Below are 27,271 nucleotides of genomic sequence, written 5' to 3' on the forward strand. Positions count from 1 at the left end.
TCTACCAAACAGAAAGTCACCACCACCACCCCCTCCCAACCAAGAAAAGCTAGGAGAAGACACTTTCCCCCAAAGAAAAGAAGACACCTTCCCCAACTACTTTGCCAAGGCTGGGGTCCATACATGTGGAAATTAGCACTTAATGTCAGGTTTTTTCACATGTTGCTCAGTTTTGCTGAATTTGTTTCTCTTGCTCTTTTTCTCCTCTCTTTTTGTGATAAGAGATGACTCTCTTGGAGGGGGAAAAGATGTAAGGGGAAAGTTATGCCATGTGAAGACAAAAGATATCAATAAACATCTGGTTTTTAAAAGGGGCGTCAGAGAAGCTAATAGTGCTGTGGTTTAGGAATGTGGCATGACCTCAGGCTTCTCTCCTGGCTTCTGTAAGTGAAAGATGATCTAGGTAACTTTTAATGTCCCTTCCAATTCTAACATTTTCTCTTTTGTGTTTTGTTTTGTTTTGTTGTGAGGCAATTGGGGTTAAGTGACTTGCCTAGGGTCACACAGCTAGTATCAAGTGTCTGAGGCTGGATTTGAACTCAGGTCCTCCTGACTCCAGGGCTGGTGCTTTATCCACTTCATCACCTAGTTGCCCCTCTTTTGTGTTTTAAGATTCCATGTCCATCTCTGACATCCTATGGTTGGAAGGGCTCAAACCTGACCCTTTATGGAGAGTTTTTCTTCAGCCATGCAAAGATGGATCTCATGACAAAGTAACTAGCTAGGAAAATAAGAAAAAAAAACATTGTTAAGCGTTTGGGGAAGATATTACTATAAACACATTTGTCAATTGATTAATGCTTGATAAATGCTAGCCTGAAATAAGGAGCAATGTCCCAGATTAGAATCATGGAATCATAGGATCTCAGAGTCAGATGGGACCTTAGAACCTTAGGGTCATGCAGTCTAATGTTGTCCAAACAAATAAAAGAATCCCACCTATCAGGTGGTTGGTCATTCAGCTGGATTTGTGCTGCCCCTGATCACTGGCCCTTTATGAAAAGAAACAAACATTTATTAAGTGCTTACTATGTGTTGTTGTTGGGTCCTATCTGACTCCTTGTGACCCTATTTGGGGTTTTCTTGGCAAAGATACTGGAGTGATTTGCTATTTCCTTCAGCTCATTTTACAGATGAGGACATTCAGGCAAACAGGGTGAAGTGACTTCCCCAAGGTCACACAGTTAGTAAATGTCTGAGGCCAGATTTTAAAGTTTTAAAATTAAAAAAAAATTTTTTTAGTGAGGCAATTGGGGTTAAGTGACTTGCTCAGGGTCACGCAGCTAGTAAGTGTTAAAGTGTCTGAGGCCAGATTTGAACTCAGGTACTCCTGACTCCAGGGCCCGTGCTCTCTCCACTATGCCACCTAGCTGCCCCGTGAGGCCAGATTTCAATTCATGAAGATGAGTCTCCCTTACTCTAGGCTCAACTCTCCATCTACTTTGCTACTCAGCTGCCAAGGCACTGTTCTAAATGCTTTTAAAATATCCCATTGGCTCCTCATAACAACTCTGGGAGGAAGGTATTATTATGATTCCCATGTTACAGTTGAGGAAACTAAGGTAGACAAAGGCAAAGTGACTTGCTCAAAGTCACAGAGCCAGCAAGTGTCTACAGTTAAATTTAAACTCAGTTCTTCCCGACTCTAGGCTCAGTACTTGGCTAAATCACCTAGCTGCCTCCAAGCCACTTTTATTTAATTTATTTATTTATTTAGGCAGGGCAATGAGGATTAAGTAACTTGCCCAGGGTCACACAGCTAGTAAATGTCAAGTGTCAGAGGTCGAATTTGAATTCAGGTCCTCCTGAATCCAGGGCCCGTGCTTTATCCACTTCAACACCTAGATGCTCCCCAAGTCACTTTTATGAGAAAGCATTTCATCATCAACATCATCAATAACAACAAATAATTATTGGGGCAGCTAGGTGGTGCAGTGGATAGAGAACCGGCCCTGGAGTCAGGAGTACCTGAGTTCAAATCTGACCTCAGACACTTAACACTTACTAGCTGTGTGACCCTGGGCAAGTCACTTAACCCCAATTGCCTCACTAAAAACAAAAAAAAACAAATAATTATTGACAACTTACTACACACAAAAAAGCAGTATGGTGTAGGAGAAAGACCTGATTTCCAGTCCCACATTTCACCTTTACTCATTATGTGGCTTTGGGCAAATCTCTCAGAGCTTTAGTTTTCTCATTTGTAAAACAGAACTAAAAATACCTAGGTATTCTTGTAAACCTTAAAACACAATAGAAATGGCAGCTCTCATCACATGAATTTAAGACACAATATTAGCTAGGTACAGAGGCTACGAAGAGATATGGGATCTAGCTCTTGATCTTTGAGGAGCCTGGCACTGATAAGGGGTACAAGCAGGAACTATAGAATAAATGACACTAACAGGCCACAGGCACCATTAGCAAACCATCAGAGCTAAGCATGCTTGGCAGAGCATTTCACACATAGTAGTTAAAATAAAAATAGTGGAATGGATGGGGCAGTTAAGTGGTGCAGTGCATAGAGACCTGAGTCCTCCCAACTCTCACCCCAGCCACTTAATAGTTGTGTGACCCTGGACCAGTCACTTAATCCCAGTTACCTTAAACTCCAGTTTGTCTTGATATATATCTTGCCACTGGACCCAGATGGCTCCAGAGGAGAGAGTGAGGTTGGTGACCTTTCATAGCCCTGCCTCACTGAAATCAGTGCAAGTCATGACATCACCCTGATGTCATGGTCCTCTTTGAGAACAAAGGACCAACAATAAGTGGAATGGATAGACTTGAGTATGTAATATCTAATAGCATCCATCACTGGTCATCTTGACTTTAGTCATGGCATCGGATTTCCATGACTGACAGAATGAGTGAAGCTGATGACTTTGTTCAACTTCCTCACTTAAATCCAATTCATGAGCAAGTCAAGATATCACCCTATACTGTCATTGGTCCTCTTGGGAAAACAAAGGACAAATAACATTATGTCTTCTGGAAACTATATGTCATGTGAGGTCTTGAAAATCACCCATTGCTTTGCATCAGAGCCAGGCCCACTGATACCTATCATATGAGTGGAAAGAATGAGGTGGGTGGGTGGGGAATATCACTACAGATTATAGATAGATGTATCTTGTACATAATAGGTATTTAATGGTGGTAGTAGACGTATAAGTACAGTGATGCTTCCTATGGAAGCACACAAATGCTTTTCAAACTGAATTAATCACCGAGCATATGTATGGTGGGCCTTTGATTAATCACAGTTAGGGTAAACCATGTTAAAGGGCTAGAGTGAGGGACCAAGAAATCTAGGATACAATAGGTTACACAGCCTACATGCCATTCCCTTAACAGGACAGGAAATGGGAAATGTAATTTCCCTAACCCATAGGCAAGCGTAGGCTTTTAAATATACCTTAACGAAGAATAAGCTCATGGCAGACTTTACTTCTCCAAGGCTGCTACATACATAAAATCCCAAACTATTCATTTGCTAAATGATAAATGTTTCAAGTATTTTTTATTTTAGAATACAAGAGGTACAAATGTATTTACAGTCATACATATACAATCAAATAATATATATCAAAGTTTTGTAAATATCATTTTAGATAAATATTTACAAAGTTAAAGTGACCATTTCCTGGAAGTAGAACACAGTTTTTGAAAACTCTATACACTTTATACTTTTCATTAATATTATTATAGTGGTTTTTTAATTATTATTTTACAAAACCCTAAGGGACTTGTCACTTGTTAATGACTATGGGACAAGGTGGGAGACACTAGAGGGCGCTAGTTACTGGAGTTTAGGAGCAATTTGGGGTGGGGAGGGAGGGGAAGAAGATGTGATTGGGTCTCCAGAGGGCTGGGGCTGTGAAATCAGGTGAAGTAGTCTCCTAGTTTTCCCAAGGGATTTCACAGCTGTTTGGAAGTGTTTTCAGGGAGGGGGCGAGGGTGAGACTCAAAAGCACTGTTGCCAGTTCTCCTCATTTCTCCCCTGAGGACAATTCAGATGAGGCTTTGGGGGTAGAATTAAATTCCATGGCGTTGACACCTCTTGACCTTACTCCTCCCAAATCTGTTCCTACACAGTTGGCCTGATCTACCATAATCCCTTTAGGCTTCCAGTTTCCAGTTTCTAGGAGCCCAGGTCAGGGGAGGATACGGTCTGATGTCAGAACGTTGTAACAATAGGCCCTGAAATCCAGTCTTGCATCTCTTGGTCTGAAAACCTAGTGGTCTCAAGCCTGCCCTCCCAGTCTCTACCCATCCTTTTTTGTCCCGGCCAGACCTGGGTCCCATGAGGGAGCAGCTTTAGCAAGGACACTGTTTTTGAACTCAAACCAACTAACCTGCATCTGTTTCCTGAGAATAATAGAGAGTGGAAGGGAAGGGAGTGAAGGGAGAGATCTGGAGGAGTTTTAAAGACACCAGAGGTACCCCTTGTTTGGGGAGTGGAGGAATTCCTGATTCCAAACCCACTCCCATTCCAGCCCCCATTACTTTGGCCTCCAGACTGAACTATAAGCCACAGGGAAATCACAGATCGCTCTCTTTGTCCCTCCCCCAACATCCCCCTCCCCCCCCATGCTGTCCTTTTCCGGAGGATCACAACTTTCTAGAGTTGGGAGGTGCGGGAGAAGGGGGAGCAGATATCTTTGCTCCATTCCCCTTCTTCTCCTTCCTCACTCATTTCCCCCACCCACCTTCTGACTCCTTTCCTGAGAAGGGAAAAGGCTCACAGGTGAGTCTGGGGACCTGGTGATAGCTAGGTGAGGGGAAGGGAGATACAGATTGATTTACAAGGGCCAAAAGATGGTGATGTGAGAAGAAAATATATATGTATATGTATGTATATATATATATATATATAATATCAATCAACCACACTGAGTGTGCCTTCTCCTGCCCCTCCACCCCATGCTCCCTGGAGAAGGAGGCAGTATACAAACTGGGGATGTAAGCCGAGTGGGAGAGGGGACTCAGCTGCCTTAAAACCAAAAGATGAAACCAGCCCCATCTCTGCACTCCCCTTCCCATTCCAAGAGGTCAGCTTTCACAGATCTCGGGAGGGAAGGAATGGAAAGGATAGGAGCCAGGGCCGCGCCGCGATGCCAGTCTCCAATGCTTCCCGTCGCAGGCCAGCCAGGGCATCTCACAGCACCATGGTGGGGATGTGGTGCGCTGCAAGGGAAGTGGGGTGGGGCACCGGCAGGGCCGGGGAGTGAGCCTGCAGCGAGGCGTTGGGGGGTCGATGGCGGGCGCTCTTCTGGTGCGCTCGCAGCCCCGCCAGCTGGGAGTAGGCGCTCTGGCATACCTGGCATTTGTACGGGCGCTCGCCAGTGTGCAGGCGGACGTGGTTGCGGAGGGTAGAGGACTGGCTGAAGCGCCGGTTGCAAAAGCGGCAGACGAAGGGTTTGTCCAGGGTGTGGATGCGCATGTGAGAGCGCAGATTGCTGCGGGAGTTGAAACCCCGGTGGCAGATGACGCAGCGCATGCGGCCCGCGGTGTTGGCGGCAGTGTCCACTGGGTGGAAGTCCTCTGGCCAGGGCAGCGGGGCGAAGAGCGAAGAGCGGGAGAGGGAAGGAAGAACAGAGCGGCCGGGTTAGACCGATGACTTCAGTCTCGAAGTAGACCTTAGCAGGAAACCCTAGTCTCTTATGTGTAGATAAAAATGTAAGCTCCTTGAGGGCAGGCATGGCACTCAGCACTGGTTTCTATTTGGCTCTGTATGCCCAGATCCTAACAAAATCCCTAGCCTAAAGTAGGCGTTTAATATAGGCTTGTTTTGAAGCCTGAAGAGAAAGGAAAATAAACCCCTCTCCTTACTTCCTAGAAATAGGAGTATGGAACGTTACATGTACTGGAAGACTCAACTCATGTGTTGGTTAGTTTTACTGAGATGTTTTTGGGGTTTTTCTGTTTCTCTCTTTTTTATTCTGTTACAAGGGGTAGCTCTCTAGGGGGATAGGGGAGATACTTTGAAAATGATGATGTAAAAATATTTTTCAATGTAGACAGTAAACGTGAATGCTTGGTGATTCATTTGCATTTTTCTTTTTCCTTTCCTTTTTTTTTTTTTGCGGGGCAATGAGGGTTAAGTGACTTGCCCAGGGTCACACAGCTAGTAAGTGTCAAGTGTCTGAGGCTGGATTTGAACTCAGATCCTCCTGAATCCAGGACTAGTGCTCTATCCACTGTGCCACCTAGCTGCCCCCAATTCATTTGCATTTTGACCCAGACACTGTCAAGCAAAGGTTGAATGACTATCTGTCAAAGATGTAGAGGGAAATCCCTGCTTGGTGTACGCTGGATTTGGTGGCTTTTGAGATCTCAACCATGCCTGAAATTCTATGACTTTTATGAATTATTTACAATTATAGCCTCTTGCAACTGGAAGGAATCTTCATGACAATCAAGTCTAGCCCAATCCTCTTTTCACAGTGAAACTAAGAGCCAATAAGGAGAAGTGAGTAGCCCAGTGAAAGAGTGATTATAACCTAGGTTTCCAGTGCTGTTTCCACAACTCACTGCTTCCCTTGGAGGAGATGCCATTTTAGAATAACTACCTCTTGACGCCAATGAATATTCCAGGTAATTTATACTTCATGACTTTAGCAGAAGCTAACCATAGGTGTCCCTCAAGACTCTGTCCTAGGCCCTATTCTCCTCTTCCTTTATACTATTTCCCATCATGTTAGCAGCACCTTTTGATGCTATTATTATATCTCTGCAGGTGATTCTCAGATGTACTTATCTTGCCCTAGCCTTCTGTCTGTCCTCCTGTCTTGCATATCCAACTACCTACTGGACATCTTGAACAGAGTATCCCTTGTCATCTTTTTTTTTTTTTAGTGAGGCAATTGGGGTTAAGTGACTTTCCCAGGGTCACACAGCTAGTAATTGTTAGGTGTCTGAGGTCGGATTTGAACTCAGGTACTCCTGACTCCAGGGTCAGTGCTATATCCACTGCACCATCTAGCTGCCCCCCCCCACCCCTTAAGTCATCTTAAATACAGCATGTCTAAAACTGAACTCATTGTCTCCCCTTCAAAACTTTCTCCTCTTTCTAACTTCCTTATTACTATTGAGGGCACCACCATACTCCCAGTCACCCAGGCTGGAAACCTAGGTATAATCCTAAACTCCTCACTTTCTTTTACCCCCTATATTCAAGTCAATTGTCAAATTTTGTTGTTTCAGGGAGCAGCTAGGTGGCATAGTGGATAAAAACACCGGTCCTGGATTCAGGAGGATCTGAGTTCAAATCTGAGTTCAGTCACTTGACATGTACCAGCTGTGTGACCCTGGGCAAGTCACTTAACCCTCATTGCACTGCCCCCCCCCCACCAAAATTATTGTTTCTACCTTTGTAAGATCTCTCCTATATGCCCCCTTCTCTCCTCTGACACTGAAGTTTCAGCTTCTTAAAGTCCTACTTCTGCAAGAAGTCTTTCCCAGCCCTCCATTGATGCCTTATCTCTGAGACCATCTCCAATTTATCCCATCTCTATCTTATTTGTAATTAATTGTTTTCATGTAGTCTCCCCTATTAGATAGTGAGTTCCCTGAGAGCAGGAACTGGTTTTGTTTTTTCCTTTTTCTGTATTCCCAGCCCTTAACAGAGGCCCTAGTACATAGTAGATGCTTAATAAAAGTTTGTTGGCTATCATCCTTAAAAGCTCCACCTAGATGGGGCAGCTAGGTGGTGCAGTGGATAAAGCACTGGCACTGGATTCAGGAGGACCTGAGTTCAAATCCAGCCTCTGACACTTGATACTAGCTGTGTAACCCTGGGAAAGTCACTTAACCTTCATTGCCCTGCAAGAATGAATGAATGAATGAATGAATGAATAAATTTTTTGAAAGCTGTGCCTAGAGGCCTTGGTATCTTGGGGAGGGGTAAATGAAACCTTAAAAGTCAGTCCCTGACTGGGGTTGCAGGATCAACCAAGCAAAGTCAATTCCTACCTGAACCACAGAAAGGGTGAAAAATTCATCAAAAGCCACTTCAACAGCTTTATCTGTTTTGGGGGCAGAGGGGATGTATCACATAAGCTGTGCAGGAAGAACCATTTGGCTTTCTTTCTCCCCACTCCAATTAGAGACTAATGACTATTACTGCCCTGAGGTTAAAAAGGAAGCAGAGAAAGACAAAGAGCCACCTGTAATGATGGCCCTGGCTAGTTAAGGACTACCTACCATGTTTGTTCTTCTTCTGTTCTTCTTCCAACCCTGGGACACCAGGAATCCCCAGGAAAGTATTATGGGAGTTCCCATACCAAACCAGCAGCTCTTGATCTGGAGGAATCATCTGCAGAAAAAAAGAGACCAGGACAATCAGACAATCAGAGGCAGGACGATCAAGTTTCTTATTGTATCCCCTCGTACAGAGGAGTGTTGGATTTAGAGGGAATAGACCTGGATTCACATCCCAGTTCTGCTGTTTACTAGCTGTGTATGTAGCCTCACTCTCTGAGCCTGTTTTCTCCACTTTAAAATGAAGTCTCTGCAGTCGGTGATTTTTCTTCGATCTCTTCTGGCTCTAAATTCTACGATTCTTTTAAAATCTGAATCAGACTCTGAGAATTTTAATGTGGCCACATCTATAGTTCTACCACCATGGTAAGTCAGCCAAGCACCCTGGAGTTCTCTTCACCTATGAGGGATCTTATAATTGTTATTCACTAACCCCTATCCATGCAATATGCAGAAGGAATCTAGACATTTCTATAAGAAGGATCCTGGAGGGACTGAGGGCTTTGCAGGCCTGCTCTCTCTCCATGGCCCAGACAACTCCATTCCTGAAAGTTGGAACTGGGAAGATAGAGGCCCTGTACTAGAGTCAATAAAATGGGTTTCCAAAGCTTCATTAGTCCAATACATGGTTAATAGGGCAGACAGCAGTAATTATAATAATGTGTTTGGGGTTGTTTTCATCATTGAAAGGCAGCTGAATTTAGATTAAACAAAGTGACTAATTTTGATTTCAAAAGACAATTCATGAAATGATTCTCAAAAATTTCCTTCCTCATGGGAAAGAGGCATAGGACTATGTATACAGAATGTTGCATATGCTGCCATAGATTGTCACTGGACTAGACACAGAATTTTAAAAAAAGACACGCAAGGGGTAAGAAGTAAGACCCAGTAGTATGTAGAACCCAGACAGCGAAAAGGACTGTGATAAAATTGGGAGAGTCAATGTGGTGCAAAGAACGAAACACTAAACTTGGGGTCAGAAGACCTGAGTTTGAATTTCAGACCATATGACCATATGACTGAGGTTCAAGCCCTTAAGTGCTTTGAGACTTAGTTTCCTCATCTGTAAAAATGGGGTAGGAAATAACATTTGACTTTCTATCTCACAAGTTCTAGTGAGGAATGTGGTGGCTTTTAAAAAACTATACTGCTCTGTATAAACATGAGCTATTATTATTATAACTAAAAATATAATTCCAATTCTGGGATATACTGATCAGGAGGAAAAGAAAGGAAATCATCTTCTGGCCCCAAAGAGGGACAGCCAAAAATTGCAATCATCCAGGTATTTCCTAAGACTGTGTGGCATGATGGAGACCACAGGCTGTTTGTATTATTCTCTAGTCACTAGTGTTTATGAGTTGTTCAACCAGATGTTGGGTATCTCAACCAGTATTTCTCAAATATGAGGCCCATATCGAATATTTCTCTTCTCTTCATGAATACCTAGATCCCTAAGATTGGAGACTGAATCTTTCTAAATATGTGACCCTCATCCAATCACTCCATATCTCAGTTTCCTCAACTATAAAATGAACACAATAATATGATGGAATGAATTAGTCTCTCAATAAGATTAATGTATGTAGAGGGCTTTGTAAACTTCAAAGCATTATATACATTTAAGTCATTGTCATCTTTCACAAGGCAGAATATATAGCAGGTTCAATAATAAATGTTTCTCTTTAACTCTTTGTCCACCTTTTTGTTCAATTGCTTTCAAATTCTCTGTAGCTCTTTCCTCTAGGATCATAGGATTTAGAGACAGAAAGGACCTCAGTGATCATCTAGGCCAACACTTTCATTTTCCAAATGGGGAAACAAAGACTCAGAGGGGTACTTATTGATTGATTAATTTTTGTTCCTGGCTACAGTGATGAGCATCCTGGAGTAATCTCAAGAAGAGCAATGAAATTCACCGTTCCTCCAAAAAAAAAGGAAAAAAAACACACATAAAATTCATTTGAGTTCCTTTTGAATTTAAAAAAATATATATGTGACAAAAATTTGAGGGGAGATAATACACTGATAAATCATGCAAATGGTCTTTTCTTTCCCAGCTGATTGTGAAGAGAGCCTCAGCTATGAACAATGCAATCATCAGAACCAGGAAGTTCACGACACACAGACTTATTCAATGTAAACAGATGGTCACAGATCTTAGGAAAGCTACAGTGCCCAAGACTGAAATTCAGGAATAACTAGCCAAAATGTACACAGCTACGCCAGATGTCATTTTTGTCTTTGGATTCCAAACACACTTTGGTAGTGACAAAAATAATAAGTAGAGGCTTTGGAAAGATTTATGATTCTTTTGATTGTGCAAAGAAAATGAACCCAAAATACTAGCCTTGCAAGGCTCAGCCTATGTGAGAACAAGTTATCAAGGGGAAAAAAAATGAAAAGAGATCAAGAACAGACTGAAGAAAATAGGGATCATCACAAATGTCCCCATTACAAGCAAAAAGTAGGAAGAATGGAAGGAAGAAAAGGAATGGAGGGAGGCAAGGAAGGAAGAAAGAAAGGAATGAAGGAGAGTGTTGTATTTTTCCAAATAGAATCACAAGAATAGACAGACCTTGTCAAAGAGAATAGGTGGGGCCGGAGGAATTTTCCACTGGCAGCCGGTTCAGGCTATGAATAACCAGAAAACCCCAGGCTTTGCTGATATCCTAAAAGGAGTGCCAAACTCTTTATCAATGTCCAGTCAACCTCACTGAAGGCAAGTCTTTAACCCACTGGATTTGCAGACTGATTGAGAGAGGAATGAATCCTTTTCATCACAGCTACAGAATTTGAGTAAAAGAGAGAGGGGAGTCTGAAAGGCAGGTATCTTAGGTCCCGGTACCTCCCTATTAAGCAATCTGTCTTGAGGAAAAGGCTGGTGTTCTGAGAGTCTTGTTTCCCACAATATCTCCAATCATGGATCTGGTCTGGTTGGATGGTTCTCAAGATGGAAAGGTCTAGCTTCTCTGACACCTGGGGATAATGATGGACTTAGCCCACTGCTTAGTTTGGAGAGCAGATTTGGGATTAGATAATAAGAGCTGGAATTTTGAATGCACTTTAAGGAAGTGTTGCATAGCACTTAATATCCATTATCTCTTCTTAACAGCTCTCTGAGGCAGGTAATACAGATATTATTATACCCATTTTATACTTGAAGAAACTGGCTGAAAAAGTTGTGACTTCACCAAGGTCATATAAAATAAGGTAGGATTTGAATACAGGTCTGCCTGACTCTAAGGTTGGCATTCTATTCACTATGCCATCTTCGTCTGTTGCCTTTAATAGCTCCCTAATAGCAAGATGGATGGAGCATCTGAACCTGGGCTTAACCAAAGGAGAAAGGCCAGGCAATCTGGCCAGGAAAAAAAAATTCACTTCTGCTTCTCCAAAGGGTATTTAACTCTGGCCTGCCAACACTTCAGTTAATGAAGGCAAATGGTCCTGTCCTAGTATGAATCTCCTACACCTCAGTTTCCTAGATATTCTCAAGACTTCCCAGAGCAAAGGAGAGATTTTTGTTCTGGAAGAAAATCTAGGCACAGATTTCTGAAAGTCTTGTAAATAGCCTTGGAATTAGGAGGGTGATGGAGGCATGGAAGAGATGAGGTGATTAGCCTCTGCTTCCTTCCTGGAAGGTCTGAAAATTTAGCAGAATTACCTAATGGGGGAGTAGAGTGAGGAAGATGGAGTGGGGGGAGGTGAGGGAAGAAGTGGGGCAAGAGGGGGAGGCAGAGAGAGAGAGAGAGAGAGAGAGAGAGAGAGAGAGAGAGAGAGAGAGAGAGAGAGAGAGAGAGGGCTGGAAGGGACCTTAGAAGTCACCTTGACCACCTTGACCAATTCTCATTTTATGGATAAGGAACTAACATGACTTGTCCAGAGTCACAAAGCTGGTCGATCAGTCAGAAAGTCAGTCAACACACATCGAAATGATAGTCAGGATTTGAACAATGAGTCCCATTTCTTTTTTTTTCCCACTGTAACAAGGAGCAAAACTTCCCAATAGCTTATTATGACTAAAAAAATGATGCATAAATCATCTCTCTTAATTATTTCTCCCTCAGAAATGATAAGCTGGGAGAGGGGTCTTGGAGGACAACTCAAGACCCTTATTATACCATGGATATGATGCGAGCTTGCAAATAATTTCTCCCCTCTAAGCCTCAGGATCCTCATCTATAAAATAAGATGTTGGGGTGGGGGTGAAGGGATGGGCAGACAAGATGACCTCAAAGTTACTTTTGACTTCTAGCATTCTATGATTCTATGTTGAGACATTACATATTCTAAGGTCCCTTCCTCCACTTCCTCTGTGGATATTCTATAATTTAAGTTTTTTGATTTTTGTTTTTTTAGTTTTGACATTATATGCTCTAATTAACAACAACAGCAACTGGATCACTGATGATCCATTGCAGATAAAGTGGCATGTCCAGATCTCACAATCTTCCTTTTAAGGTGATCTGTGCTATTCACCATTGTTAAAAACATTTTCCCTCCTCCGCTCAAAGATTCCTCCCAGCAGCCTCTGGAAAAGTTGTTCTACCCCTTAGGATAATGCTGGTATGCCACATACAACCTTCCAAAATATGACAGGTATATTTCTTTTCTTTTCTATTTTTTTGGGTGGGGCAATGGAGGTTAAGTGACTTGCCCAGGGTCGCACAGCTAGTAAGTGTCAAGTGTCTGAATCTGGATTTGAACTCAGGTCCTCCTGAATCCAGGGCCGGTGCTTTATCCACTGCGCCACCTAGCTGCCTCCTGACAAGTATATTTCTAAAGCCAGGGATTTGGGCTAGGTATTTGGCCAGGTGTGCTCCAAAGTCATCCAGGCCCACACTCACTAAAAGAGACACGGTTCTATTCTGATATCTATACAGCTGCCTGGACCATTCCCAACAGATCTTCATTTCAGAGACAGATTTGGGTTTCAGGGATCTGTTACCAACTGCCTGGATTCCTTCAGGGCTTCAACTATCCAGGGATTTCCTTTGGGGAAATTTCCACTTCAACATTAACCCTTTTTGTTTTCAGGGAAAGTCACGATTACTAGTACCATTGATGACCGTAATGATGATGATAGTGATATTCTGTGTGACTCCCAGATGAATCTTTATTCCCTATCTCAAATATGATTTTAGAAGTAATTTTAAGGAAATAAATATGAGATTTGGTGACTTATACAATAAATCAATAAACATTTCTTATTATTACTATTATTTTTCGTGGCAATGAGAGTTAAGTGACTTGCCCAGGGTCACGAAGCTAGTAAGTGTCAAGTGTCTGAGGTCAGATTTGAATTCAGGTCCTCCCAAATCCAGGGCTGGTAATTTATCCACTGCACCACCTAGCTGCCCCCCAAGCATTTGTTAAAGGCTGCCTATGTGCCAGTACTAGGTGCTAGGGATACAAAGAAAGAAAAAAAAGTAAAAGCAAGCCTTGCCTTCAAGGAACTTACATTCTAATGGGGTAGGAGGGAGGAGGTAGAGACAACATACATGAGCCAGTACCTACAAGATAAATATACAGTAGATGGAAGGCAATTTTAGAGAAAAAAGATTTAGAATCTGGGGGAAGTCCTTTGACATTTTGAAAAAAAAAAGATAGATAGATAGATAGATATAAAAGCCAGCAGGAAAAAATTACATCATAATTGAAAAGCAATACATTTTCCCCAAAGACTGCATGATGGGTCTCTAGAAAGGAACTGGAAACATCACCTGGAATTGCTCCCAGCCAGACTCTTCGGAGGCTTAGGGTTTAGAGATTTTGAGCACATCTCAGAACCAAGGAAGGAGTATCTACAATCCTTCCTGAATGTCTCTCCTGCACTCTGATCACCTATAGTATATTCTGACTGGGGAGATGTATTAATGAACATCCAGAATTGACCTAAGAACTTTTCTTCCTCTTCTTCACCTCATTGTCAGAACACTTCACATAGGGATTTCATTTTCTCAAGCTTAAAATCATGCCAACGCTAGCAAACCTTGCCTGATAAAGAAGCACTCAGCCCAGTTCAGAGCTCCTCCAATCCTCATCTCAGCATGCTTCTGTTCCAAATACATATGTCTGAGATCATGTTCTTTTGTAAGCCATAAAATGCTATATAAATGTCAGCAATTATTATGATGATCACCAGTAAGTAAACACTCTGTCATCCACATATGGTCTACAGAATAGAGATTTCTGATACAGCTGAGAGCTTGAATAACTAAAACATGGATCACTCGGAAGAATGAAACTACAATGAAGTATATTTAACTTTCAATTCTAATGTGCGTCATTTGGCATTTGATAATTTCTTATAAACATCAGTTGTCCCCGAATCATAGCCGTCTGGATATAACTGATTAGCAAGAGTTCCAAGTAAGAGGCTACTAGACAAAAGAGCAAAAATTATAGATATCCTGGAGTATTCATTAGAGTGATGATTGCAGAAGTCATATGAAGAAGGGAAAGAGAAGGAACTGATGATGATCTGTTCCATGAATGCTGAGCTCAGCAGATACCAAAAAGAAAAGGAAGTGGCAGAGAGAGGGAAAAAAAGTCACTTATAGGAGCAGGAAGGAGGGAGGGAGGGAGAGACAGAGACAGAGAGGGAGAGACAGAGACAGAGACAGAGACAGAGACAGAAAAGGAAAGAGGAGGAAGAGAAAGGACAGACAGAACAGGGGAAGGAGAGAGATTGAGGAAGAGACAGTAGAGATATGATTACAGGAACGAACTTAAGTAAAAATTTAGACCTTAAGTCCCAAAGTTGAATGATTTATAAATTCTCTTTCTGCTTTTGCTTTTAGGCCCAAGCAATGCTTCACTTTCTTTGACTACCTAGTTTGCTGGGATATGATATATTCCTATTAAAATAATTCAGAAATAGAAATTCGAATAATCCAGAAATCTGAGCCTTTGGGATATTTTTTTTGTTTATATTTTTAAAATGTCTAAGTAAGGGGAAATTCCTACTAGCTAAAGTTATTTCCAGAGGTAAAAATGAGTATGGAAGGGAAAAATACACCAAGATTTACCCTGAGAATAAAATGCTCTTTATGACATCTCTCAAAATTTTAACCCAATTTATTCAGTTGCCTATTGTTGGGAAGGGTTTGGTGGGAATTGTATGACAAAATCTCACAAAATGGATTTTATAAATAAGGTTGAAAGAACTTCTCAAAGATTATGGTTTAATATATTGAAATGTTATTGAAAAACAAGTTTTTAAAAAAATCAGACTTAAAGCTTTTCTCCTTTGCCAGCTTATGTGTAGGCTGCACAAAAAGACAATTCATTTCAAAGACATCTAGAGCAACAACTTGCAAAATGTCACGTGCAACTAGTCATCACACAGCAGATGGGTTGCTTGAAGAAGGAAGTTTGGGTCTTGTGTGTGTTGTCAGATCTGTGGAGATACATTTTCTAATATCCAATAGTGAGTTTTCCATGATAATTAATGATATCTATTCTAACTCAAACCTACTGAGTTAGTTTTGAGAAAATGGCTGCACTCTTTTATGTGATGGACTTCTTTTATTAAAGCAAATTCTGGGATATTTAATTTTTTTTCTTTTTCCTTACTTTACCAGCAATTTGAGAGACAGAGTGACAATTGATAGAGGGCAGTCCTTGGAGTCAGGAAGACTTGGGTTTATGTCTTTCCTTTGACATATACTCTCAAGGTCTCTTTGTAGAACTTTAGTATCAATTGAGAGATATGGGAGACACTGGCACAGTACCGCCCAGCCTGGCATGCCTGAGTCAAAGAAGGCACTGTATTCTATGAGCAAAGCAGAATTGCAGTAGCAGAAAGGAAACATGAGATGTGCAAATCTAGAGACATCTTCATCCCAAAATGTTAAAGGGAACTAGTTGTGCCCAACCTGTGGTAGAGCCTTCCAAGGTCATATTGGACTGATCAGTCACAGTGAAACACATTATAACTTGACTCCAACATTGTGGTGTCATTGGTCCTCTTTGAGTATGAAGAACAAACAACAACAGCTAGGTGTATAGACATAGATTTAACTTTAACCAATCACTTAAACTCATTATACTGCTAGGTAACCCTAAGACTATAAATTCCCAGTTTACATGACTGGAGGGAATTTCTACACTGGGAGTTGCCTTCAGTGATGAAATTACTGGACTCTCTCTAAATAAAAACAAAATAATCAGTGATGCATCATTCCAGTTGGATTGATGCAGTGCTACTGAAAGGATAATCATTTGGTGAAATTATATTATTTCCTCCTCTCAATTTTTAGAATTTAAAATCTCTGGACAAGATTAAGAGATTGAAAGCTGATTTTTGTTTTTGGATCTTTGAAAGGCTAGACACTCTAATTAATCAGTCCTGCTATTATCTTCAGGCTTTGGGGTTTTTTGTTTGTTTGTTGTTTTTGTGTGTGTGAGACAATTGGGGTTAAGTGACTTGCCCAGGGTCACACAGCTAGTAAGTGTCAAGGGTCTGAGGCTGGATTTGAACTCAGGTCCTCCTGAATCCAGAGCCGGTACTCTATCCACTGTGCCACCTAGCTGCCCCTATCTTCAGGCTTTGAATTCTACCTTGGAATCTCCCAGGTTCCCTCCTTGGCTCTATTCCACTTTAAATAGCTTTGGCACACACAGTGAAGCATACCACAAACCCCAAGTTGCCTCAAGCTATGAATGCTTCAGTAATATCCCAGGCACAATGACAATTTATATTTTTTACTTTAAGTCCTATTTAAATGTGACACCATGTTTATATTTGTGGTGAGATTTGTGACTAACTAGGAGCCGCTTGTGGCTAAGGACCATATCATATCTCATCTCCCTCAGTGCCTAGAAAATAGTGGGTGCTCAATAAACCTGTTGAGTTTAGTTGAATCACATTAAGATATTTCTGAGAGAAAGCAAGAGTGTGTATGTTTGGGCATTAGAGTATGAGTTGTTGTTGTTTGTCCTTAGTTCTTGAAGAGGACCATGATGGATGTAATGACTTGCAATAAATTGGATTAAATGAGTGAGGGCTGTGCAAAGTCTCCAGTCTCACTCTGATATATGTTAGGACAACTGGAGATGGCCCCAGATGTTTGAGGCAATTGGGGCTTAAGTGACTTGCCCAGGGTCACACAGCTAGTAAGTGTCAAGTGTCTGAGTTCAGATTTGAACTCTTACTCTCCTGGCTCCAGGGCCAGTGGTCTATCCACTGCACCACCTAGCTGCCCAAAGTATGAGTATATATGATGTGAGAAGCACTCTGTGAAGTGGGGAACAGAAGAGAATGAGTGTATATGTGTCTTGTTATGAAAGCAATGAGAGCAGCTAGGTGTCAAAGTGGATAGAGCCCTGGTGGTGGACCAGAGTTCAAATCCATCCTCAGACATGTACCAGCTGTGTGACCCTGAGCAAGTCACTTAAACATACTTTATCTCCAAAAATATAATAAAATTAAATTAAAAAGACTTGCTGAAGGTATAAACATATATAAGGGTTTTAGGCAGCCAGTCATAGTTTATAGAGAGCTGACCTCAGAATCAGGAAGACCTGGATTCAGGGCCCACTTCTAATATATATTTACTAGCTATGTGATCCTGGACAGGTTGCTTAATTGCTTACTTCTCCAGGCAGTCCTCTAAGACTATAAATTGCAAAGCAATTGCCAGCCTGCTTTGGCCTGGAGAATTTCCTCACTGGGAATTCCTGACACCAGTAAAATTTATTTATTTAATTATTTATTTAATTATTTATTTACTTTTTGCAGGGCAGTGAGGGTTAAGTGACTTGCCCAGGGTCACACAGCTAGTAAGTGTCAAGTGTCAAGGCCAGATTTGAACTCAGGTCCTCCTGAATTCAGGGCCGGTGCTTTATCCACTTCACCACCTAGCTGCCCCCGCCAGTAAAATTATAGGTCCCATCCTCTCTTCCCACCACCCCCCCCCCAGAAAAAAAATTGAGAATCTGTGAGGATACAGGGGAGCAAGCAGAGTAGGAGTGCATGAGAGAAGTGAGGACATATGCATATTTTTTTTTTTTTTAGTGAGGCAATTGGGGTTAAGTGACTTGCCCAGGGTCACACAGCTAGTAAGTGTTAAGTGTCTGAGGCCGGATTTGAACTCAGGTCCTCCTGAATCCAGGGCCGGTGCTTTATCCACTGCGCCACCTAGCCGCCCCGACATATGCATATTTTTAAGAGAGAGGATGTTGGGGGCAGTTAGGTGGTGCAGTGGATAAAGCACCGGCCCTGGATTCAGGAGGACCTGAGTTAAAATCTGGCCTTGACAATTGACACTTACTAGCAAGTGACCCTGGGCAAGTCACTTAACCCTCATTTCCCTGCAAAAAAATTAAATAAAAGAAAGATTTCTATTTAAAAAAAAAGAGAGGATGTCTATTTGAGGATACTGTGAAAGTAAAGGGAGGAGTGGATTTGTACTGAGGAGTCAGGATGAGGATTCAAAGGTAAAGGAATAGATGGGTGGATGTGAAGATATGAATATGTTCTGTTCTTGATGTGAACTTCAAACTGAGGCTAATTTAAAGTCATGTGAGTGGGGGTTGTCCTCAAATCACACAGAGAGACCACACCAGGCCACTGGCTGGCTAGCAAGTGTTCTCTCAACATCACGTAATCCAGCCTCTACTGAGTTTGTTCAGTGTTTCATACCAGCCCTTAATCTTAGCTCATGACATAGCATTTAAATTGTGCCATGATCTCTTCCCTTCCCTACATGCTGCAGAGTTGAGGGTCCCAGGAAGAGCTTTTCCCCTAGGTCCCATTGCAATGGTGTTTATCATTCCCTCAAGCTGCCCTGAGTCTGTTAGTGGCAAGATCTGTCTAGGGCAAAGGCCAATCCTGTTTCCTCTCGAGGAAATGGGTTTTGAGTGCATTGGTTATTCAGGAGGGAATTTGATGCCAGTTGAGGGAACTGCTGGGTCCTGCTCATGCGATATCTGGGAATGGAAGGTTTCTGAAACTGTCAGGGACAGAGAAGCAATGACTCTCTTATAGATAAATAAAAACAAACTAAAAAAAACCCCTTAAACCTTACTAGTTACAAGCTCTATAGAGCAGAAACAATGTCATTTAAATTTTTTAGCTCCCACAATGTTTATACTTAGGCACCTAATAAGTGGTTTTTGAATGAGTAATAAATGAAAATCATAGCCTGGGGCTTTGAATTCTTCCTAAAGATAAAACTAGAGGTAAAACTCTTTCCCCAGGTCTTCCCTGTTGTTCCTGCTTTTATTATAGTTATGTGTCCTTTTCTCCTTATACTGGAAACTCTTGGTAGACAGGGATCATGTCTTACTCATCCTTGGATCTTCAGCGCTCAGCACAGTGCCCTTCATTGAATAGGGCTTGAGTAAATTGTTTGTTTGTTTTTTTTAAATTTTGATGAATATGAATACACAGATGAATATACCATGAATACACAGATGACTATGCACCAAATTCAAAACTCTCTTCCCTAGTTGTTATTTCATTTCCAGTCCTCTACATCCCTAAAGGAACATCTTTCAAGTCTATCCTGTGGACTACTTGTCTAGAGGGTATAAACACCAGGCATTCCCTTTTGAGCTGTCTTAGATCACCATTTTCTTTAAAAATAAATTGTAAAGAAGGTCTTTGCTGATTAAAAAAATAGATATTATATTTGGGCTTCTTTTAAAGTGTACAAATATAGTTCAAATATAGGCATGAGGAACCCTGCTGCTCAGAATTTCTAAAGGACCCCCCCCCAAACACACACACACACACACACACACACACACACACACACACACACACACACAAAGACATATACAGAGTAGGATCTTGGGCCAAGAGGCTATGTCATCCCACAGCTTCTCACCTCAATTGCCTTGTAGAAGATACTGTTGCCAATTTGTACCACCTCCAGATTTTGTTCTTGCTCGTTTCGGGCACATTTGATATAAGTCATCCAACTTCGATGATCTTCTTGGCTTGCATCAATGAAATATCTAACTGTGCCATCTTCGTTGAATACCTGGCCATGGGAAGAAAGGAGCCCAAACTAAGAAATGGGAAGACCGAAGAAGAGCCCATTGGAGGCTTGTTGCATATATAGCATAGTGGAAAAAACACTGGACTTTGGAAGTCGTCAGACCTTAGTTCAATTCTGGCCTTTCCACTTATGAAGTATGTGACCTCAAGTAAGATATCACCTCTCTGAGTCTCAATTTTCTCATCTGTGAAATGAGGTTAGAGTAGATTGCCTCTAAAGTTTTTTCCTGATCAACCATACTGTGATCCCATGATTGCTAAATGAACAAAACCAATGGGGATGGTTCATAAAATCTTGGAGGTGAAAAAGACTTCAGAAAGCATCTTGTCTGATCCATACATGAATAGGAGTCCTCTTCACAACACCTCCAACAAGTAGTCATCCAGCTTCTGCTTCAAGACCTCCAAGAATGGGGAACACATTACTTTTTTTTTTTTTTGCGGGGCAATGGGGGTCAAGTGACTTGCCCAGGGTCACACAGCTAGTAAGTGTGAAGTGTCTGAGGCTGGATTTGAACTCAGGAGCTCCTGAATCCAGGGCCAGTGCTTTATCCACTGTGCCACCTAGCCGCCCCCCAACACATTACTTTTCAAGATGGCTCATTCCACTTTTGGACATCTCTAATAGGAATTGTTTCCTTGTAAAGCTAAAACCCGATTCTCTTGAACTTCTATCTACTGTTCTTAGTTCTTTTCTCTGGAGTAAAACAGAATAAGACTAACTCTTCTTCCTTTCTAAAATAATCAGTGGGAAGTTTCCATGAGTTTAGGGGAGCGAAGCCTCTGAGTTTTCTTCCAGGCTTTACTGTTGACTCACTAAGAAAGCCTGGTTCCAGGTGCCTAACTTTGCTTCTCTGTGAAATGGGGAGAATAACCTGTATTTCCTGTCTTAAGATGCTCTAAAATGTTTAGTAATAACTAGTTGTACTTCTCAGCTGTTACTTTGTAGCTTTGCCTCTCCCGGGTAGAAAGTAGAGAAGGAAAAAAGAAACTTTTCTGCTTCCAGTACTTGGTTTTGAATTCTAGGCACTCCGGAAAACTAGAAGCTTCCTTAAATCATCTGATTTGGACAAGTTAATGGTGTTTGGGCCAGCAATCTAGGGAAGAAACCCCATCACCTTGGAGGAAGGAGGACTGGGAAATAAGGCACCCACTAAGCAAGGGAAGTGAAGTTTTCCTAGCCAGTTCCCTTTCAATTTGTGAAGGGAATGAAAAAACCAGGATGATTCATGTAACATGGCTCTGTTTCACTGCAAATTTGTCGTTCACTGTGTGCCATGTACATCTATATAAATTTGGAGCTGGAAAGGAGCTTCGAACATAGAATGTCAGAAGCAGAAGGAATCTTAGCATATAAAACGCCAGAGCTGAAAGAGACTTTAAGAACACAAGATTAGAGTTGGGAGAGACCTAAGAAATAATCTAGTTCACTTTTGCCCTTTTACAGATGGAGAACCTGAGGCCCAGAGAGAGGAAATGAATTTTCCCAAGGTTAGTGGCAGGCTGGAACTAGAACTTAGGCCTTCGGACTCTCCTCCAGAGGGTGTGTGTGTGTGGGGGGGGGTATGACATTCAAGGCCACAGATTCCCTTGGTTCCTTGACATCTGCACATACATTTATTCCTGGCCTTTAGCAAGGTTTTGGGGTTAGGGACTGGGGGAGAAGGAGAGGGAGAGGCTGTGGAACAGATGCTTTATTGCAAAGAAGGCAGGTTTTGTGGGCCTTCCAAAAATGATGGAGATTTGCTCAGTTTGAGGTGTGTCCTTGGAGGGGGTTGGGAAAGGAGGAAAGTCTGGTGTGTTTGACCCCATGGCTACATCCTCCCCCATCCCCCATTTGGAGACCACTGTTATGTGCTTATTTGCTAGCTATGAGTTAGTGGGGGAGGAGGATGGTAGTTTTTGATCAGTATGTGTTTGGACTGAACTCGGCAGCCCCAGTACTGTATGTGTTCCTCACTATTAATCTGAAGGGTGTCCACTGCCCTACGTCCAAGAGGAGGAGAACTCAGAGCCCAGTATGTAGCACAAAACCTTTCCTGTTCCTTTTGGTGCCCTGCCTTGAGAGACTTGACTATACCTCCCGTTCTGACCTCATAGATAACTCTGCCTGGCAGAGGCTGACTCAGTAGCAGCCCCCAGGGCTCTTTTTGCAAAGTACCTACCCAGGGAGCTAGGCTGGTAGGAGGGCAGCAGCTGGTATACCTGCCCTCCAGTTCAACATTGATCCCAGGCCCCTCCCCAGGTGAATACCCTTTCTATTTACCTCCCACATTAGGTTGTTATTCTTGCAGATGTCCACGTGCTCCGGAGAGATGACCCTGCCTGTGAAGGGACCCATCTCAGTGCCTGCTTTGATCCAGGTCTTGGAGAAGATACCCAGGCCCTCCCCGGGGATAGAGCTCTGAGCGATAATCACTTCGGATGGCAGCACCAGACTTGACAGCTTCTGCACCTCTGCTGGGTGGAGAGAGGAGATGAGATGAGGCAGTGAAAAAGCTGGGGAGGGTGGCACAAGAAGGGGTCCCAACAGAACATCTCAGTCACCTTCCCTTCCAGACCCCAGTCTTATCTCCTTCATCTCCCCATCGATTTTCTGGAGGACACAGAACTAGATTTCAGCGTGAAGGGACAGAATTGAGGCCCTGGTCTGAGGGCAGCTATAGAGTCAGGCAAGGGATGAGAGGGGACACCAAGTAAAAAGCAAACCGTCTTCCAAGGGGCTCTCTTTTCCTGCAGGCAGTCGCAATCAGGGGAGGGTCCAGGGATCAGGCAGATCTTTGGAAAACGCTTATGGGGGTACCATAACGGGATTCCAGGACATGAAGAGGAGAAACACTTCACCAGCACTATCATGCAATACACAGTAGCTACCTCTCCTTGGGCGGAGGCTACTCCATCGCGCACAAGGATTGGGAAGTCCAAGCCTGGCTGGGCCGGGGTTGGAATGGGAGTGGGGGTGGGGGTGCCTCAGCCCCTTCAGGGTCGATCTTCGAGCCTCAGGCGGACCTGACCCCCGGCTGGGATGGGGGCAGCTTATGCACATTCCGGATCCTACAATGTGTTACAAGGTTCCCCTCTAAGCTACCTGGGAAAAAAATATGAGAGCGCAGATCCTGAAAAGGGGGGTTAAATGGTGTCTATTTCAGCCCATCCAGCAATTTGTCACGCTGTTAAAGTGATCTGCATTCATTAGGCTCAACTAGAAAGAAATTGCTAATTCTAAATTCATTAGCCCTTTAAGAATGCTGTAGCAGTAAATTCGGCCTCACTGCGGAGAAGACTTGTTTAAAAGGGGCCGAGGAATTCCCCTTACAAAATGGGGAGATTAGATGGTTGACATAGTGTGAATGGAACTGGAATTAGTCTTCACGGTAAATTAAGAGAGGAACAGAAATCTTAAAGGGGGGAAAGAGAGGGGGACGCCCAGAAATGCCAGCGAAAGGGAGAGATATTGTTTGCCGGTTGATGAATGAGGAATAAGAACTTGAGACATCTTAAAGAAAAGAAACTTTTTTTCTCTCCCTCTCCCCAGCCCTCCCCAGTCCCTCTTCCCCCCCTTTAAAGTTTCTGGGTTTAAGTGGGAACTTTCGCAGGTCAAGCCCAAGTTAACTAAATGAATTTAAAACCCTTCTTTTTGAGTCAACTGCTATTACACGCCTAGTAAGGCCTTAAATGCCAGGGACTTGGGCTCAAAAGGGGCGGGGGCGGGAGGGTGGGGGTGGAATCAATGGCCGAGTGGGGAGAAGGAGTGGGGAGAGGCGGGGAGAGGCGGTGGGACCGGGAGTGAGGAAGTCAATGGGAGAGGAATTCCGAGGACTGTGGATTTTGGAGAGCTCCAAGCGCTGGGTTTTCAGAAAGTTGTTCCCCACCCCATCCCCTGGTTCCTGCCTCCAAGGAGGGCTAATGTCCCCTTCGTTCCTACCCCACCTCTGTGTGAACTCCGGGACAAAGAGCTGCCTGGGCTGGCTCCCTGGCTGCCTGCGTTTCTGTGCGTGCTATGGGCTGGGTTGAGGTGGGCTGGGCAGAGCGCCGTCCAAGGGGGCATAGAGGTATGTAGGTATCAGGCCCCGAGCCAGCGGGGATCCTCTGGCTTGAAAAGGAGGGGGGGGGTGTAAGCGGTAGCTGTCCCATCTTAAAACCACCCCGGGGAGCAGGGCCCACTCACCTCCGGAGAAGGACTGAGCCAGGACCTCTGCGGTGAAGGCAGTCTTGGGGTTGGCGTGATGAGACTTCTCTTCGAAGAGCTGTTCTCCCAGAACGTTCCGCCAGCGACCGTATAGGAAGCTGTGCAGGATGTCGGAGGTGATCACTTCAGCCAGAGACAGCCCTTGAGGCTTCAGGCCAGTCTTCAGCACCAGGGCTTCCGCGGGGAGCACCGAGCCCATCATGAACCACCCCGTCTTCTCTGGCCACTCGAGACGGCAATGGGCTCGGGGGAGAGCAAGGGAGGGAAGAGCAAGAGAAGAGAAGAAGGAGGAGGAGGAGGAGGTGGAGGAAGAGGAGGAGGAGAAAGAGGAGGGAGGTGGCCGAGAGAAAAGGGGGCAAGAAAAGAGTGTGTAAGAAAAAGATAGCGTAGATAGCCAATATCTATCTATATTTCTATATATATAGAGAAATATATATATGGACCTTATCAGTGTTTGGAGATGGGCTTGCGGGCGAGCTTTCGCCTTTTGCTACTCTACACCTAACAGTCTGCCACTTGGCAAATTCTCAGCCCCTTTATAGGAGCCGCAGTGACCCTCCTAATTGGTTATTAATGACCCCCCTGACGTTGTAAGATAGACTTGTTCTACCAGGGAGCGACAAACCTAGAGGGAGAGGGGGGAGAAGGAGCCCCCTCCTCACCTTCGTCGTTGTCGTCGTCCTCCCTCCTCTCCCCCTTCCCCCCTCCCCTTGTGGGAAGGGCAGAGGGAGAGGCAGGACCAGAGGCTAGGTTTATCCCAGCATAGAAATCGGGGAGGGGGGCTGGGGTAAAGAGACTGCTCTTGAAACCCGCTAAAGAAGTCTGCACTTCTTTAGTTGAGTGGGGGTGTGAGGAATGGGAGACGGGCACAAAAAGAGGGACAGACCCGCATACAGACAGACAGACACACTCTTCCTGGGCTGGTTGCTGCCTCCGATTGTCCCAGTAGGCATCGGATGCCAGAAGGCTATTACCGCTACCCAGCCAAAGTATTACTGGCCTCGGGACTGGACCAGGGCAAAGCAGGGTTGCACTCCTCTGCCTCCCGTTTCTCCTCTCCCCGGCTCGCGCCCCAGCTTTGAGGAACTGGGGAGCAGGGTTGTTTCGTGATCTTAGCTAAGGAGTCCCCCAACCTCAGTTTCCCGACCTGATGTAGCCCCATACTCGAATCCCCCTGTTCCTCAGGTCCCCGTCCAGGGTCCAGCTCTCCCAATGCTTCCCGCTGGGGCCGCCGGGGTACGCTCCTCTTTTGAACACGGATCGGGTAGTTCGAATAAAGCGGGCCGTCAGGATCCGAACCGCCGGGGAAACGAAATCCAGGCCCGGGGTCAGTGTGTGGAGCCGCAATCTCTGCCTGGCCGTCGGGGGCCATTTGAGCCGATATGGGGGCCTAAGGGTTGGAGGGCTGGGGCGAGGAGGAAGCTGTGGACGTTGGTGCCCGAGATCTCACCTGCTTGGGATACTTCTCACCGAGTGAAACCCACTTCCCGACCTGTCCCTGCCTTCCAGTTTTGTCGGGGATGTCACTAAATCCGGGATGTTTCTTCAGACTCCTCAACCGGATCCAGGCTACAGGGTCCGACTTCTGCCCCTTTTCCTCCCAGCCGCGGGTTTGGTCAGAGTCCGAACCAAACAGAACCGGACCAGGCTGGTTTTGCTTCCCTATCCTCCTCACTGTCGCGGGTCCAGACTGTCGGCCTGCGAATAAGATCCAGGGGAAAGGCGTTCAGGTGCGATCTCAGGGGGCCCCGGGGTGGTTCTCCAAAAAGACAAGTACGCGGGATTGCTGACTGGCTCCAAACCCCAAACCAAAGCACAAAACAGAACCTCCCCAGTCAGGCAGGCTGGGCTTCCAATCTCACCTGCCCGGCGGCAGCCCCGGACTATATTTGACTCTCTGCCTAAGGCCTACCCTAGTTCCAAATCCCTTTTCTTGGGAGGCCAAAGGGAAGCCTCCCAGTTCAGGTGCTCCGATTTAGGATCCGCGCGGCCAAATGAAATTCTCTCCCCGGCTATTTCTCTGCCTCACTCCCTTTTCTTTTCGGTCTGCCTGTGTCTCTCCAACGCATCACCCCTCTCCCTCTACAGCTTCTGTACCTCCCAGCCTTTCTTCATTCTCTGTTTCCTTTTTCCTCTTTCTTTCCTCCCCCCTCCCCTTTCCGTATCTCTTGCTCGCTTCTACCCCTTCATTCTTTATTTCCCCGTCACTAAAGTTACCCCTGGCAGCCAAGGGCGTTTTTCCCATGGGGAAAGGGTCCCTGTGTCCTGGAAAGAAGAGGAGAAAGAGGCTTTGCTGCGTTTGAATAGCAAAGCTAGATAGAGCCAAAGAGCCTTTCCAGTCCCTGGCCCCCCATTAGCCCAGGACAGGATAAAGTACCTCTCACTTATCTCCTCCCTCCCTCTCCTGCCCATTTGATTTGGCCACAACCTCGAGGGCCCAGCTAACAGGTGGTCAACAGCATCACCACCAACCTATTCTATGGAAATTCAGCAGGCCAACTGCCCAAGGAATCCTGATGCCCCAAGCGCCTCCAGCCCAAGGCTTCTGGGACTCTTGGAGAGCCCAAAGCCTGGCCCATTGGCTTTCCTGGGTTGGAGGCTATAGGACCGCAGATGGGAATGGACAAGGAAAACAGAAGGGAGGGCAGATCTAATGGTACTTTGGGTATTGGCCGCTAAGCAGTTCTCTCGGTGCTGGTACAAGGTAGTACAAGGGATCGGGACCTGACGATTTTGTCCTTGAGGACAGCTTTCCCAAATGGGAATTTGGAGTGAAGCAAGCCACGCTCCCGCGGCCTCCA

The 27,271-nt window shown here is 44.3% G+C and overlaps 1 protein-coding gene across 2 annotated transcripts; it reads right to left on the reverse strand.

Moving 5' to 3' along the window:
* Window positions 1–3,652: 3,652 nt before the first annotated feature.
* PRDM12 (PR/SET domain 12) lies at window positions 3,653–26,514 on the reverse strand. Of its 2 annotated transcripts, XM_043987745.1 has the most exons (7): window positions 26,333–26,514; window positions 25,921–26,168; window positions 24,450–24,713; window positions 22,548–22,738; window positions 20,109–20,264; window positions 8,209–8,320; window positions 3,653–5,547 (listed from the first exon to the last, which is right to left on the reverse strand). In XM_043987745.1, the coding sequence occupies exons 3-7, from the start codon at window positions 24,670–24,672 to the stop codon at window positions 5,162–5,164; spliced, it is 1,068 nt and encodes a 355-aa protein (XP_043843680.1). In that variant the 5' UTR covers window positions 24,673–24,713; window positions 25,921–26,168; window positions 26,333–26,514; the 3' UTR covers window positions 3,653–5,161. The 2 variants fall into 2 exon arrangements, with proteins under 2 accessions (XP_043843680.1, XP_043843681.1); XM_043987746.1 differs by lacking the exons at window positions 25,921–26,168; window positions 26,333–26,514 and having other exon boundaries at window positions 24,450–24,796.
* Window positions 26,515–27,271: the final 757 nt, after the last annotated feature.

Source organism: Dromiciops gliroides, chromosome 2, assembly GCF_019393635.1.
Source record: "Dromiciops gliroides isolate mDroGli1 chromosome 2, mDroGli1.pri, whole genome shotgun sequence".
Classification (NCBI taxonomy): domain Eukaryota; kingdom Metazoa; phylum Chordata; class Mammalia; order Microbiotheria; family Microbiotheriidae; genus Dromiciops; species Dromiciops gliroides.

Excerpts from the sequence above, each read along its gene's own strand:
- PRDM12 (XM_043987745.1), bottom strand. The coding sequence starts at position 24,672 with ATGATGGGCTCGGTGCTCCCCGCGGAAGCCCTGGTGCTGAAGACTGGC. Across the intron at positions 22,739-24,449 it reads GGCTCAGTCCTTCTCCGGAG|AGGTGCAGAAGCTGTCAAGT; the intron begins GTGAGTGGGCCC and ends TCCACCCAGCAG. Across the intron at positions 20,265-22,547 it reads ATAACAACCTAATGTGGGAG|GTATTCAACGAAGATGGCAC; the intron begins GTAAATAGAAAG and ends TCCCATGGCCAG.